Source organism: Montipora capricornis, chromosome 3, assembly GCF_036669925.1.
Source record: "Montipora capricornis isolate CH-2021 chromosome 3, ASM3666992v2, whole genome shotgun sequence".
Classification (NCBI taxonomy): Eukaryota; Metazoa; Cnidaria; class Anthozoa; order Scleractinia; family Acroporidae; genus Montipora; species Montipora capricornis.
This window is the reverse complement of record NC_090885.1, coordinates 59,527,480-59,542,479: the sequence shown is the minus strand read 5'-3', so window position 1 is coordinate 59,542,479 and position 15,000 is coordinate 59,527,480. Positions and strand designations below refer to the sequence as shown.

The 15,000-nt window shown below is 40.0% G+C and overlaps 2 protein-coding genes across 2 annotated transcripts in view; both read left to right on the top strand.

Moving 5' to 3' along the window:
• The window catches only part of LOC138043532 (26S proteasome non-ATPase regulatory subunit 4-like), a 14,287-nt gene extending 8,718 nt beyond the window's left edge, over positions 1-5,569 (top strand). The window contains exons 4-8 of the mRNA XM_068889857.1: positions 280-366; positions 676-744; positions 2,270-2,482; positions 3,474-3,809; positions 5,213-5,569. Of these exons, the coding sequence (XP_068745958.1) occupies positions 280-366; positions 676-744; positions 2,270-2,482; positions 3,474-3,809; positions 5,213-5,431 (924 nt within the window). The 3' untranslated portion in view covers positions 5,432-5,569. The remainder of the gene's footprint in view (positions 1-279; positions 367-675; positions 745-2,269; positions 2,483-3,473; positions 3,810-5,212) is intronic.
• Positions 5,570-13,225: 7,656 nt separating this feature from the next.
• LOC138043530 (alpha-adducin-like) overlaps positions 13,226-15,000 on the top strand; it is a 17,325-nt gene continuing 15,550 nt past the window's right edge. Inside the window, exons 1-2 of the mRNA XM_068889855.1 lie at positions 13,226-13,797; positions 14,078-14,308. Of these exons, the coding sequence (XP_068745956.1) occupies positions 13,360-13,797; positions 14,078-14,308 (669 nt within the window). The 5' untranslated portion in view covers positions 13,226-13,359. The remainder of the gene's footprint in view (positions 13,798-14,077; positions 14,309-15,000) is intronic.

Genomic DNA, 15,000 nt, shown 5'->3' with positions numbered 1-15,000 from the left:
TGAACTTGATTTGTAAGAAATACATGTAAGGTATTCTGCCATAAAGACTTTTGTAATGAGCTGTCTTAAGTTGTAACCTGAAGTGGTACAACAGAATGAAAATGGAGGTTGAGAAAAGTGTTTAGGCCTTCATCAAATACTGTTTTTTTTTTTTTTTGCATACAACTGGAAAACGGTACAGTAACTATGTGTGCTTTACTGCTTAACATCTAATTTAGTACCAAGTCACTTCTTGATTAACCAGATATTATTATCACTTTATTGTTTTTGTTTACCCAGTTGGTGTTAAAACACAGGCAAGGAAAAAATCATAAAATGAGGATAGTTGTGTTTGTCGGAAGTCCTGTTGAATCTGATGAAAAAGATGTAAGTGAACTTCATGCAATGAAATAGGCCGTTTCCAAGTTGCTGTTTGTCTTGGTTTCAAAGTGAGTCTTGGTGCTCAACTATTTATTTAAGGAAATGAATTTGATTTGCATGATAATACGTCCTGTTGTGAAAGTTAGTCCTTCAAGTAAATTTAATAATTATTTATTGTTATTGCTATCATCATCATCATCATCATCATCATGATATCAATAATTTATTATTTTCAACATTTTAATAATATAGTATTTCAATGTTAAATCTCTTATGTCAAATTTGCTTCATCTTGCTTCTTAATTTGTTTTTTAGCTTGTAAAATTAGCAAAGAAGCTGAAAAAGGAAAAGGTTAACATTGACATAGTCAACTTTGGAGAAGATGTAAGTGCAACAAAAAAACTTGTTCCCATGTCACTACCATCAGTTGATCAGAAGTTAAACCAAGATACATAATGACGGCTTAGATTGCTATATCTTGAAACATACTTAAACCTCTAATTTAGCCAGCGTATCTTGCCTTCCTTGTGTTTGCGACTAACGTGGGTATGTTAGGGTTGTCAGAAAAGTAGTAGACAGCTGTGTTTGAAAAGTAGGTTGAAAAATAAGGAATACAGTGTATGTACTTATTGACTGAATGGGAGGTCCAGATGGGAAAATATTTGGCCCAAGGTTGCGCTCAGTTCGTTTGCCACGACCAGGAGCCAAATGTTTTCCTATCACGCCCAACCTAAACTCAGATAATAAGCATTAATTTTTATCATATGGGCTCTTTACACTATTCATGAGCACTCAGAAGATGCAGTTTGGACAAAATAAGTTACAAAAATTTGCATGGGAAATTTATGTAATGTATTTTTTGCATTTTGCTTTTCTCGCTGTACAAGCAAGCTTAAGCTTAAAAGCATCGAAATCCTCTAAAATAACATCCCACAGAGCAGTATATTTTTCAAGCGGAGCTGTTCGGCTTTTTCTGGCCCTGCTGGTGTTAACGTGAATGGCCCTCATACTGGGATTTTCCCAATAGTGTCACAATGAAAGCGCACACAGCACCATATGGGCCATATGATACATGTAAAATGGAATATTTACTAACCAGCTGTGCTGTAAAGTAGTCAGCCAAGACTGCAAGGTACTACTCAAAGCCGAAACCCCTAAATATGTTTGCAAACTTATTGCATAACTTGTAAAACTGGAATTAGGTTTCGTACTTTTGTAAGTCACAACAGAGTTAAAGGTTCCACAGTTTAAAAGTATTGGTTCGGTCCATGAACTTGATTGAGTCAATATGTCTGTTGATCTGGAAGCTTGAACTATTTGTCTTAAGTGGAAAATTAATTGCTTCCGCCTCTGATAGTCGAGAGTGTGTGGTTAGCAATTGCAATTTTCTTCTGTGAATGTGTTTTGAAATGGATTTGGAACTCATGGTGGAATTTTTTTGGCCACCAATATTATTATGCATACCTACTGTAAGAGAAGGGTGGTTTTCAATAACACATAGTTCATGAAATTCAAGCACTGTAGGTGGTAACTTTTTTCTGAAAGTTGCATAATTTTGACAACCATAGCAAGCCTGCATATAATTGTGGTCCATAAGCAGGTCATTTGTCAGGCCAAGGTCAAGTTTTGGCCGGACAAGAGAACAGTCTGGTCAGAAATGCCCGGTCAGAGTGTCCGACCAGGCTAAGCTTTTGCCAGTCAAAACCTAAAATTCACCGGACATTTGTCCGACGACCAACTATTATTTGCAGGCTTGCATAGCATGTCCTTTGTAACTTCACAGCACTTTTGTAGCCTTGCCAACATGTGAGATCCATTGAAGTTTAATGGTACTTAATGATAAATTATGATATCAACAACCAAAAGAGATGCAAAACACTTTTTTACAACCATCATCCTGTTTCTTCAGGCATCCAATTCAGACAAGTTGACATCATTTATCAATGCTCTGAATGGCAAAGATGGTAACTTATGTCATCTGGTGACAGTTCCGCCGGGTCCATTATTGTCTGATGCTCTCATATCATCACCCATCCTACAGGGTGAAGATGGGGCTACCCCTGGAATGGAGTATGCCTCAGAATATGGCTTTGATCCGAATTCTGATCCTGAGCTTGCACTGGTGAGTGAATTAAAATTACTGCAAACTTAAGTATTTGAGCAGGGCTGGTGCAGTGGTGAGAGCATTCACTTCCCACCTATGTGGCCGCGGTTCAATTCCCAGTTGGTGTCATATGTGGGTTGAGTTTGTTGGTTCTCTATTCTGTTCAGGGAGGTGTTTATGCGGGTTCTCCATTTTTCCCCTCTCCTCGAAAGACTATACACTTAAACAAAGTACATTATCATCTTCATCATCATTACTATTATTATAACGGTTTTCAAATGAATGTCGAAAGTAAATTGCAGTTGCTTTGGTTTGCATTGCTTGGCTTTATGATTTACCAGCAAAACTGGCACCACTTTTTCAACTAATGTAAATCAAAACCAAAATAAATCGCCACTTGCACGCCCATATTTTGCCGCCCTTTATCGGTTTCATGTGATGGGCCATTTTAGAGTTGCCGCGTGCCTCAGTTTCAAAGCGAGTCCTGGTGCACAACCATTCAAATGGGAATAAGTTGCGTATTCTTATGCAAATGAAACTCATTTCCCTTCGAAATCGACTGAGACAAACAGCAACTCGGAAATAGCCCAAAGCGCTGACTTCCAATTGGGTCATTGCATTGTTTGATCTGTTGTGATTGCTAGAGTAATTGCTTTGGTTTTGGTTTTGGTTTTGGTTTTACGACACTCAAATGAAAACCGCTGTATTAACTAAGTTGAGAATTGCTGCTTAGTTGTAGTGTAACCTTGATTTCACAACGTACATGTCTGCCTCCACTTGAAAAATGTTACCTTCCATCCTTTCCTTCCTAAAAAGAGTGTCCTTCCTAAAAAGAGTGACACTTAACGGATTATGCTCTGTCTATCACCACTCGTCTGTGGGGCTGGTCCAGGGGTTAATGAAGTTCCAAATTACTAGGAAACTTAGTTTATTGCTCTAGGGATGTATTTATGCTGCAAAAGAGGAAAAGGATAAATAAACTACTGTAAGGAAACTGTTTTATTTTCAGGCTCTTCGTGTCTCCATGGAGGAACAGAGGCAGCGACAAGAAGAGGAAGCCCGCCGTGCTGCAGTAGCAGGTGGAGAGGACACGCCAACCCCTCAAGCTACCATCCCAGACAGCGAAGAGGCAATGCTTCAACAAGCTCTGTCCATGTCGACTCCCCAGACACCGGCGTTTGATTTCAGCGCCATGACAGAGGACCAGCAGATTGAATATGCCATGAGGCTGTCACTTCAGAACCTTGAGGCAGCAGACACATCACAGAACGATCAGGACATGGATAAGGACAAAGATGAGAGAGAAGAGCAACCTGGGACCTCTGCCATGGAGACAGATACACAGGTGTTATTGTCAAGTTGTGTTTTGTTTGTTGCGTGTGGGGAGCTATGCAAAGCCCACACTTGTAAGAAAGATAATAGATGTTAAGATCTCGTCATAGCTTCGATAATATCAAATTTCTTAAAATCTTTTTTTTTTTTTTTGTAGAAATATAAACATTATGACTAAGAGTATCGATTTGTGAAAAAATTTAAGTCCATCCCCAAAAAACACATTTGCAGGGTAGCAACAATATCGTGACTTCAGCATGAAATCTTTACTTCCTTGGCTTTTTCTAGGCTTTCCTAAGAGTCGCCCTTTTACGGAGCTTCAACTCAAAACGCTTTTGTCCGATTCAGCTCAAATTTTCAGGACTATTTCAATACATTTGATGAAAAATATTCACGAAATAATGTGCATTGCATAGTAAGCGTTGTTGTTTGAGTTCGTCTCGTCGTTTCTTTCAAATATTTGAGGCGGCATTTTGATTGATTTCCTTCCGAGCTGTCTTTTTACTGTGGTGGAGTCAATTGACCAAGATTGCCTATACAATTTGTGACACCTGTGCATCTGACTGAAAGAAGCGCAAGTGGTATAAATAAGCCCTGAACTTGACCTAAACATAGCGATATTGCTTGTTTACAAACATTGACATGACACTTCTTTCGGTATTCAAATTTACCAACCAAAGAACAAAAGGAGTCATTGTTTCAACAGCCAATTAGGTTCTGGTTGGTACATAATTACAATAACATCGCTATGGACCTCTTTCATAGTGGCAGCCAAATAAAATAATATTTTGTTTTAATGTTAATAAGCCTTTCTAACCTCGCTACGACGAGAAAACTCCAAAGGAATATTTTGTTTCAAAATGAGGACAGTAGTCAATAGTCAATCTAAAAGTGGTCGCCATTTGTGAGACCCCAGTAGTCGGTAGTTTTCCATGAGATTGTTCAATTATTATTTTTCAAAACAACCTTGCTGGTAGTTCAGTTGATAAGAAAACCACTTTGCACCCATCGTGAACGCAATCTGTGCGAAAGACTTCTTGCGTTTCGCCGTAAAACAATTGCGCGTAAAAAAGGCCTCTCGTTGTGCAGTGCGTGGATGCGTGGATTTCGTCCATTTGTTGCGCGCTTGTTTTCCCCGCACGACGATCGGCAAACTGAGCGAAAGAGAGGGTCTCTGAGTTCAGTGCAGCCGAGTGATTAGAGCGCTTGCCTTGAGATCCGGGTATCCCGGGTTCAAGACACTTTCTGGTCACTGGTTGAATTTTTTCCAGGGTAGTACCTGGTTCAGTGTCCTGGCTGCACTTGTAAATAGCCAACTGGTTTGCCTCCGGCCATTTGGAATTCTTAAAGTTGTTTTGTTCAATGCTGGGAGATATTAGCTACTAGTAAACAATTTGTCACTTATTTTTTTCCCAGGGAGACGACGCACAAGACATCACAGGGGTCATGTCTGATCCAGACTTCATCAAAAACGTTCTGAGCACTTTACCTGGGGTAGACCCCAGCAGCGAGGCCATACAAAAGGTCATGGTGACGCTGGCCCAACAAGACACCGAAGATGGCAAGGATCAAGATGGCGATGAACCGATGGGAGATCAAGATGCCAGCGACGACAAAAAGAAGGAGGAGAAATAAATGCAATGTAATTGTAAATACAACTACCGGGAGAAATTTGTCCACAAATGCAGAGAGTAAACAGTTGTTTTTGATATTTTTTTCTTTTCATTCTCGTGACTGCATCTCTCCTGCCGGAAATAAAGATTTGGGAAAATGTTTTGATTGGTCTTTGTCTTGCTCACCCCATCAAAATATTGAAGCAAGCACTACGACTTCGCGAAGAAGTCGGTCAAGGTCAAAATCGACCAGACAGGATATTTTAGCTCAAAGATGTCATTAAATTCAACCGTGAACCAACAATGTGACACATAGGACTATGTTGTTGAACTGGTATGTTTACTAGCCCCTTTGAGAGTTCGTAGGAAGAGCAGAGTTAACTCGCTTTCCACTAATTTTGAGTCCCACTTTGATATCGTACATGTGCGTTCAGTTTGTTTCTTGTTCCATTTACGAGCTTATAACAAGAAGCGTTTACGACGTTTCAAAGACTGAGCTACTTTTAAACTTGAAGAATATTTTGAGAGTTCAATATCATCGCAGTGACCAATGTAAAGAAGCAGTTATGAAAGGGAAGCCTTAAAAATTCATATTTAAACGGGATTTCAAACCCATGACCCCTTGCGGTACTTGACCAATAGCCAAATTTCTCGATGACGTCGTTTGACTACAACAACCAGAATAGAAACAGAATTGGCCATTTTCGAAATATCATTGAGCTTACTAGTGAGGCAGCGAGGACAATAATAGAAACAAGTTGGAATGAACGTGAAAAATATTTGCATATCATCCACTTTCCTTTGTCTTTGTCCTCTAAACCTTTCTTTCAAGCTGAATTTGAATATATCGAAAAAGGCCTATTTAGTTAAAAATAACAATAGCTCTAATTAGTATGAGACAAGCAAAGCCTGAAGGATTCTAGTGCTTGTAATCAAATGGCGTCATCACGCTAATGTCCTACTGAGCCATCAAGTCATTGGTGACTGGCCAATATTTCGTGAGTTCGCATAAAACCCGTAGAGAATGTGGACATGAAGAATACATACATATATATAGTGATCAGTAACGAAACGGAATCCCTAAATTGAATGCTTCTATCCTGTGCAGTGCAAATCCATGTATTTCATATATACTGTTTTCTTTATTTCCCCCATCCCATAATGCAATACGTTTTGGGTGGTCTTTATGTATCATGCTTCAGCGGACTCGATATCCATTGTTTTCGTGCAAATACGCCGCCCCCCGCCCCCTCCCCACTGATCCAGAATTGAATTATGTTACATTATTTACAGTGATTTTAAATGTTTCTCGTTAATGGTTGCCCGCGGCAATCTTTGCCCAAGATTGCCGCGGGCATGAAGCTTATCACGCAAACCCCTTTACTTACTCGGAAGCAAACAACTTTCACAACGTGAGGTGAAAATGCTTGTGTCACTCCTGGCATAGTGGAGTAACTGGTGGATTAATTAATTAATGAGTTTGACTGGTAGGATCCATGCGACTCGTGTTCAATTTGTCCCGAGGGCATAAGAGACTTAACACAGATGAAAACAACGTAAAACGCAAGTTGAAAATGTAATGCATTTATTGGCCGCAGTATTACAAGGGAACTTGCAAACAGAAAAAAAGGGGCACTTTCCTGAAGTTGTCGGGTGAACTACCATAATTATTTTAACTATTATTTAAAAAAAACAACAATGGCGCACTTTCCTGAAGTTGTCGGATGAACTGCCACAATCATTTTAACTGAGTTGCTATTTATTTTCATGTTTTTCGTTTGCTTGCCTGTTGTTTTCTTTTTCTTTTTCGTTTTTTTTTTTTTTCATCAATGCGGAACAACCGAATGTTTCTATCACGCTTAATCCTCGGGGGTTAATTTGCTCATCTGGGCTTACGGCTACCTAACTGAATGGAGCTTTCTTAGATTTTAGAAAAATTATGAAGGCTAGATGTTTACAGCTGGACAATCGATTTACAAATCATGGGGAAGCCATCGTGGCGCTGCTAAGAAACTCTCGGATCAGTTTGTGAAGCCGCGTTTAAAATGATTCGACCGTTGACAGCCGGAAGTACTTGAAATGGACTTCTATATATCGAATGGTTTTTTGCTCCATCTTGGTGGGCGGAAACCGTGCCCACCTATAATTCATATATTTGCAGTTAATGTATTGGATTTTTGCTGAAATTGAGTCCGTTTGATTTTAGCTTTGAAGAGGTGGGTTTGCAGTTCTTCCAGTTCTTTTAATAATTCAATTTAGAACTTCATTTCTATCATTCTATTGCAAGGGACTCTATTTGTAACTGATTACAATAGGCCTTTTTCGATATTATAAAATTCAGCTTGAAAGAGTGGTTTAGAGGACAATGGCAAAGGAAAGTGGATGATATGTAAATATTTTTCACATTTATTCCAAGGTGTTTCTATTGTTTTTGTTCTCACTGCCTCACTATCAAGCTGAATATTTGATATTTCGAAAAATGGCCCATTGGAAATCTCGCAATTTATTTTAATCAGGCAAGTATGTAATTTGAATTCGATTACGGCATGTTTGAAGTCTCAAAGTTCAGATCTAAAGAAGTTCATGCCATAGCACATTTTCGGCCGGCGTTGTCAGACTTCCAATGTAAACGGAGTTATGATATTTCTAAATCGATCAATATTCAATACATTTTCTTTCAATTTTAGTTGTGTGCAGAATGTGTGCTCCCGCAAGAGAAAAATAATCGTAATACTGAAAAGACAGACGGAAAACCACGACTGCATGGCTTCCGCAGTCAATACTTGTTATTTTACTGGGTATAGATATGTGCAAAACAAAGAAGCATTGAATATTTCCTGGTCAGCCTTGCTTCCAGGATTTCTATTCTTCCCTTCCCTTGGAGTGGGAGAGTCTATTCCACTTTTCATAATTTAAAAAAATCACGCTAAATGCGCGATCTTAACGGATATTTTTTGGTCATTTCACGCTTAACGGGTTAACATTTTTCGACTTTTCACGGCTTACGGCCGGTTAACCCCATAGGCGTTGAGACCCTCGACAAACGGACGAAACCCAATGATCGAATTGCAAACCGCATTACTTTCGCCTCAATCCAGTAGGTGGTATGAATGCAATAGAAGACGAGAAATTGTCGGATTGTTTCTAGTCGGCGTTTTCGTCTTTGTTTTTCACCGTCCCTTCGTCACCTGCTGTAAATTTGATTTAATCCCATTTTCAGACAAAACAATATATCCCCTATGGCTACAAAGCGAGGTAGGCTCATCTCTTGAACGTAAATTTTGACACAATTGCGATCCCTCACGCTATTAGGAAGAAGAAAAGAATTATAGTGACTGGAGGATGTAAAGTGAAGGTTGCAGGTTGGGTTGTAAGTCATAGTTTCACCATAACTGAAACAACCCAAACTTAATTTGCAAAAATGCTAACCTTAGGCTTAAACATTATCTAGAACAACAAGAAAAGCAAGGTGACACACGCTAACACCAACCCGGTGTGGCCAACACTAGAGCATAGTGTTTAGGCCTAATGTTAGCATTTGTAAAGGTTTGGGTTGTTTCAGCTATGGTGAAACCATGACCTGCAACGCTATCCTGCAACCTGCCGCCTTACACCCTTGATTTAGCGATGATATGTTCACCAAGTTTGCTCTGATTACTGGGCATGCTTTTTGAAAGCGTGATCTCGAATTAGAACCCGAATCAGGTTTCGAATAATTCTATAGGTCAACCGAGATTTGAAAAAAATAAAATATATATTAAATTAACATTTGGGGTGCGCGAGTTTCGCGCGCGAGTTTCGCGCGCGGTGAGCGAGGGAAAGGTCACTTCGCTGAGAGATAGTTCATGGAATATTCTCGACAATGGTGCATGCCGCGTCAAGCAAGGGCGTTTGATGGCATGCCCTGATGAGTTGACCCTAGAAATTTGATGAAGTGCCACAGAAAAACATCTAGCAGGCTCTACAACAGGCCGCGTCTTATTCAAAGAGAATTTAAGACCAAAAGTCAAAGTTTCGTTCCTACCATCTCTTCATTATTTGGGGCCAGGACCTAAACTTGGTCGAATGTTTGACTTACGATAACTCCCATTCGAAGCGTGACGGTAGTGTCCATCACAAGGTCTCAAAGTCGAGGTCCAGGTTACGAGCACTCCCCATTTTTTCGCAAGTATCCGACCAGAGTCACTGCTCTCATCATGTCGCAAAGAAGAAGAAGGGTTTTCGCGCAGTTAGCCTGACTCGCTTTGATAAAAGCATCTTTGTTTACCAAATTTTATCATTTATCGAGCTCTTAAAAATATGCTGGAATATTTATTTTATTTTTTCACCTATCGATTGAGCCTATTCTGAGTGGTTTTGTGCCTGATTTAATTAATGTTTTCTGTTTTCAACTTCGTTCCCAGGGTGTCTCTTTGTCGATGACCTCAACGACAATGTAGACCCTGGGAACGAGATTGACTTTTTCTAATTTGTCAAATAAAATTAATGGTTGGTTGTTGTTGTTGCAGTTTTTCTGAGACTTTCGCATATTTCCAAGGTGTACCATACATAAATACGACCAAGGACAGCGACGGTTTTGTTAACTCTGAAGTCTCAGAGGAAAGACCACGCCACCCAAGTTTTGGTGGGTCATCCTAGGACTTACAGTCACGTCCCCCGTACGGCAAAATTCTCGGCAGGGGACAGAAAAAAAAGCGACAAACAAAAACTTACAGACTTTATGTAATACTCTAACAATTTGATACATAGTATAAACTGAACGAGCTGAGTAGTTTCAGTAAATTATGAGCTTGCATTTTCTGGCTTGTAACACACACACACACAACTGACAGAGTAGATAAGAAGATAGATAAGAATCTAAAGGAAATACATATAGGGGGAAAAATGACAGCCGGCATGGTGGTGCCGAGCTGACACCCACGTCTAGCTACTTCTCTACGTTAATTCCGAATAAAACTCCGTCGTTAATGAACCCGTTTAATGCAAAATGCCTCTTATTGGACCGAAAAAGGAAAGTCCATCATGATGCAATTTACAATTTAGATAACGTTACCTTTCACCCCAGTGCTAATTAAGAGCAAGTATCGGGTTAGATACCCGGGGGGGGGGGGGGACTCCTATATGAAACAGACGTCGTCTCGCTTAGGGGTAAATTTTGGATTTTGGTCTCGCTTAGGGTGTTCCGGGCAAAGCGCCAATATTTTATGCCACCAAGGTCTCGTTTAGGGTTCCGCGAAGTAACACAGAATTACGCGAAGAGAAACAGAAGTCAAATTTCCTTTTAAATTTTCTTTTTGGATAAAAGCATTCGATGATTATGCCTTTTTATCATTAAAACTCGCGTGTCGTAATTTTGTGTTTTTAAACGGTCTCTTTTAGGGGTCAAAATTTGCTTAAGCCACGCCTAGATTGTTCTCCTTTAGGGGTTAAATTCAAAATTTCCGACGAGCATCCCCGTCTGTTTCATATGGGAGTCCCACCCCCGGGGTTAGATGACGGGCATGCATGCTTGGCGCCGGAGTGAGTTGCAATGCATTGAGTAAGTTGGAGTTGTTATTGCACCTTTTTTCGCCTCCTTCCTTTGCAAAAGGCTTTAATACACCAGACGCTTGACTACCGAACAACGACTGTACATTTTTCAGTCGATATTCATCTCTAAGGGCATCGCAGCAGTGAGATAAAAGACATGGAATTCGTCACTTCTGAGCATGAGCGCTAATTGATGATAACAGACAGATAACTCGTTGTTCGCTGATGAGCAGTGCTTATCTGTTTTGTGTTTATTTCGTCTTATGTTTCGCATGCTGTGAATAGCCTACTTGAAGCAACTTGGTGGCAGTTTAGCGGCGAATATATTTTTGAATGGTCATTGGTCAGAATGAAACACGCGAAAGCGCGCCGCGCGATGGTATGAATGCTGTCTGTCTGTGTAAATATAGGGAAACTGTCTAAACTGTAAGTGCAATCCTCGAAAAAATTAAGACATTTTGAAGTATCTTGTTCAAATAAAAAAAAAATCTTTTCTAACTTCTTTTGCTCTGCAAACTCTTTCACGACTCCTCTCCCCACTTAATAGTTTTATAAGTATGGACGATCACGACGGCTATTAGAACATTTTCTAAAAATATAACTTTTTGTCATCGTAATGGCTTCATGATTGCTCCAAGTTATTCGATACCAGTGTGTGCATCAACTTTCTTGGAATATAACTTTTTCTCCAAACATAAGGTGTGATTGTTTGGAGAGAACATTGAAATTTTGTCTTCGTTTACTCAGTTCCGTCCTCCACTGAACCTCAAATTTGGTCGTTTTTCGTCGTTGTCAGCTTTTAGAACTCGTTCGAACAACTGAAGAAATAACACGCCTTCTACTGGAGCTTCTACAGTGCCGCTATCCACAAAGAGTGTACTCCGAGTCCTGTTCTTGATTTTACTCTTCACTTCAATACGTGCCTTGTAGGATGTCTCTCTTTTAGTGTGATCATCAAGAAAGCACTATTCTTGAAGGAGTGCGTGATCAAATCGTTTCCTTTGTAAATGGGCGTCAGAAGAGGTATTCGGTTGGCAATAAACGTAAACAGAGCAGTGATGGTATGTATTGTGGTCACAAACACCCAGTTGAAATGCACACTTTGGTGGTAATTTATAAAATTCACATAGGTTATCTTTCAAATTAACTCGCAATTAACATTTTTTTTTTCAAATCCTGTCGATAAAGAAAATCAATATTGAAATTCTTATATTCTTACATTTCCTCTTCTCTTTTGATCCTAGTTGCCGGATCATAACAAAAACCGCCTCCACGCAAAATATTTGCGTGACAAACCCGCGAAACGCGCGCGGTCACTGCAATGAAAAAAAGAGCATTTTCGTCGACATTCCAGAACTCCGTCATGTGCTGCAAAATGAGAGAAGGCATGTAAACACGCATGAAGAAATTAGGAAGTCCACGAACATTTCAATATTGAGTTGGCTGTCAGAATAATCGGAAAAGCACTGGAACTTTTTTGCCTTCCAGGAGATAACGCCCAAAGCAACTAATGGGCGTAAAGAATGTGTTCAATGAAATTTACCACCAAAACAAGATATCAATTTGCTCACGATAAAAAAGAGCCACAGCCATAAATAAATGGTAGCATGCTGATGATGATACACGAAACAGACACTCGACCGATAAACGATCTTGAAATGTAATGTCGCTGTCAGTGAACGGCATAATTTCAACCAGGGTGTTTTTCTTCCAAAAGAAAGAAAAACCTTTCAGGAAAACAAGTGGATAGATAAAAGGGCGTCTTGACAATGGACCCATTTCAGTCAGGATATTCACCACAGGATCTAAATTAAATATTATAGCTATAGTGCTCGACTACATTCGGCATCACAATGTTTAAGAAGTTAATTGTGTCCATGTATTTTTATCATTTTCTCGGATGTTGTTTCTTTTTTATACATTTATCTGTCGTCGAAAAGGTATTCGATCATTGACATTTAAAATGAGAAATTCATCCCGTGGAAGGTGGATATTAATACAACTTTCCTACTGGCACCAAGAGCTTTGGTTTTTCGACCGTTTTCCGCCTTTTGAAGTTTAGCATGTGACGAGTCATTGTGGCTCCGTAAATTCTCATAACGACATTAAATGAGCTTTCAAAAGATCTCTAGTCTAAAGCATCCATCCTGTCTCTCAGAAATAAGACTTCCTAATATCACTCAGTGTTTCGCGTTTTGTATCAACACCTTTCCAGTTGCGCGCGATCATTAGAGTGTTACCACGTGACATTTAATAACCAATGAGACACTTTCCTTCTCTCTGGGCTTCGAGTGTAACGCATGTGCAGTGAAAGTTCCCGAGTCTTCTGCGCGTGCTTTGGGCGTTTTACGAAGGTGTGATCGCCATTTCGAAAAATTTCATCCCTGAGTTGGCCTCGCTACCCGAGCCGAATCCGCCAAGATGTCGACAGTGAAAGGCAACAAGCCGCTCATTGAAGGTAAATCAAGGCGATTTAGCGCACCGACTAGAGGCAGAGCGGTTCGAAGGCCTGAAGATGTCGTCCGCGACGTACGTGGTCTCAAGCTTCGACAGCGTGTTTCTCTTGTGTTGAACGACAAAGTTCTTCGCGACGAGCTCGAAGGCCTCGTCCAGAACTATGTTTCGAATGGTCCTAAAACCGGTGGCGAAGGTATTCGAACCTATCAAGATTTTCTTATTCCATCGAGTACGTACTACGGAGGAGGGATGTCTGCCGTTGTAACTCCCATTGCAGACATTCGAGGCTCTGATACTTTGAATTACTCCAAACAAGAGAGGTTACTGCGCTGCAAGCTAGCCTCGACCTACCGTCTAGTCGATCTGTTTGGATGGAATACTGGAATTTACAGCTTCATAACTGTGAGTATGAAAGAACCACCCCTGCTTGTGTTATTAAAACTCGAGTGAAAGGTATTTGTTTTGTGATGAATCGCGCGTGAGTTTACTACCTTTCAATGGCTTCGTGACGTTGTCGATTTCAATCCTGCATAGTTCAAGTTAAATGCGCTTCTCGAGCATTTTTAAGCAAACTTTTCAACAGGGAGGTAGCTGCTATTTTTTTGCTGCGAAACGATCCGTGAATCTGGACATGTGTTTTAAACAACAATATAAAATCCTTTTCCTACTTCATTTGTTCCAGATTCGTCCGTCGGCAGATCAAGAGAGTTTCTTGATTCATCCATTTGGACTTTTATACAGCGAGGTGACAGCATCCAGTCTACTAAAAATTAATCCCGATGGTAGCGTCGTAGATCAAGGCAGCACAAATCTCGGCGTGAACAAAGCGGGTATTTTGCTCCACTCAGCCATACATGGGGCAAGGAAAGATGCTAGGGCCATCATTCATTTACATCAAGAAGATGTTGTTGCTGTAAGTTGTTTGGCGTTATAGAGCAGTAGTTCTATCCCCTTAAATAAGCATGTCTTTTTTTTCTAGTACTTTCAAGTGCAATCAGAGAACCATTATTTAATGGAGGTCTCAACATTTTCGTATTCCCAATACGAGAACACGTTGGATTGTTAATCGCCTGTTTGTGGCCGGTCGTTTTGAATAGTATAAAGTAAACTTATGTGAACGTTTTTGCGTGACTTTTCGTCATTTCAGCTGCAGGGGTCTATTGCAAAACTGCAAAATTGTGAAAAATAAAACTGCAATGACTGCAATCTTTTGCGGCTGGAATTAACGTTTGAAATTGATAGAGTTGATTCTAGATCTAGAAGTATAATTTTGTTTATAAAATCATTCTCTTCCGCGGAGACTTGGAATAAAGCCCCAGATTGCACATTCGCTTTTGAAAGGAGACTTGCACGGTCGTGTACATGTATTTAAATTGGCGTTTGCTTTGGAAGTATTATGTAAACCATTCACTTTGAGAAATACCAAACAAAAGTCTCGCAGAGGTAAATCTAACCTACGCGCAGTTCATGACTTTGGTAGTCATCAAGTTACGGCCGAATATTGGATTTCAGTGATCCACATTCCTCACTACTGTCACTTATTTCTTTACTCTTCTCGGACCCCTCTTCTCTGTTAAAAGAGAAAAAAACGAAGGAGCTCTTTGG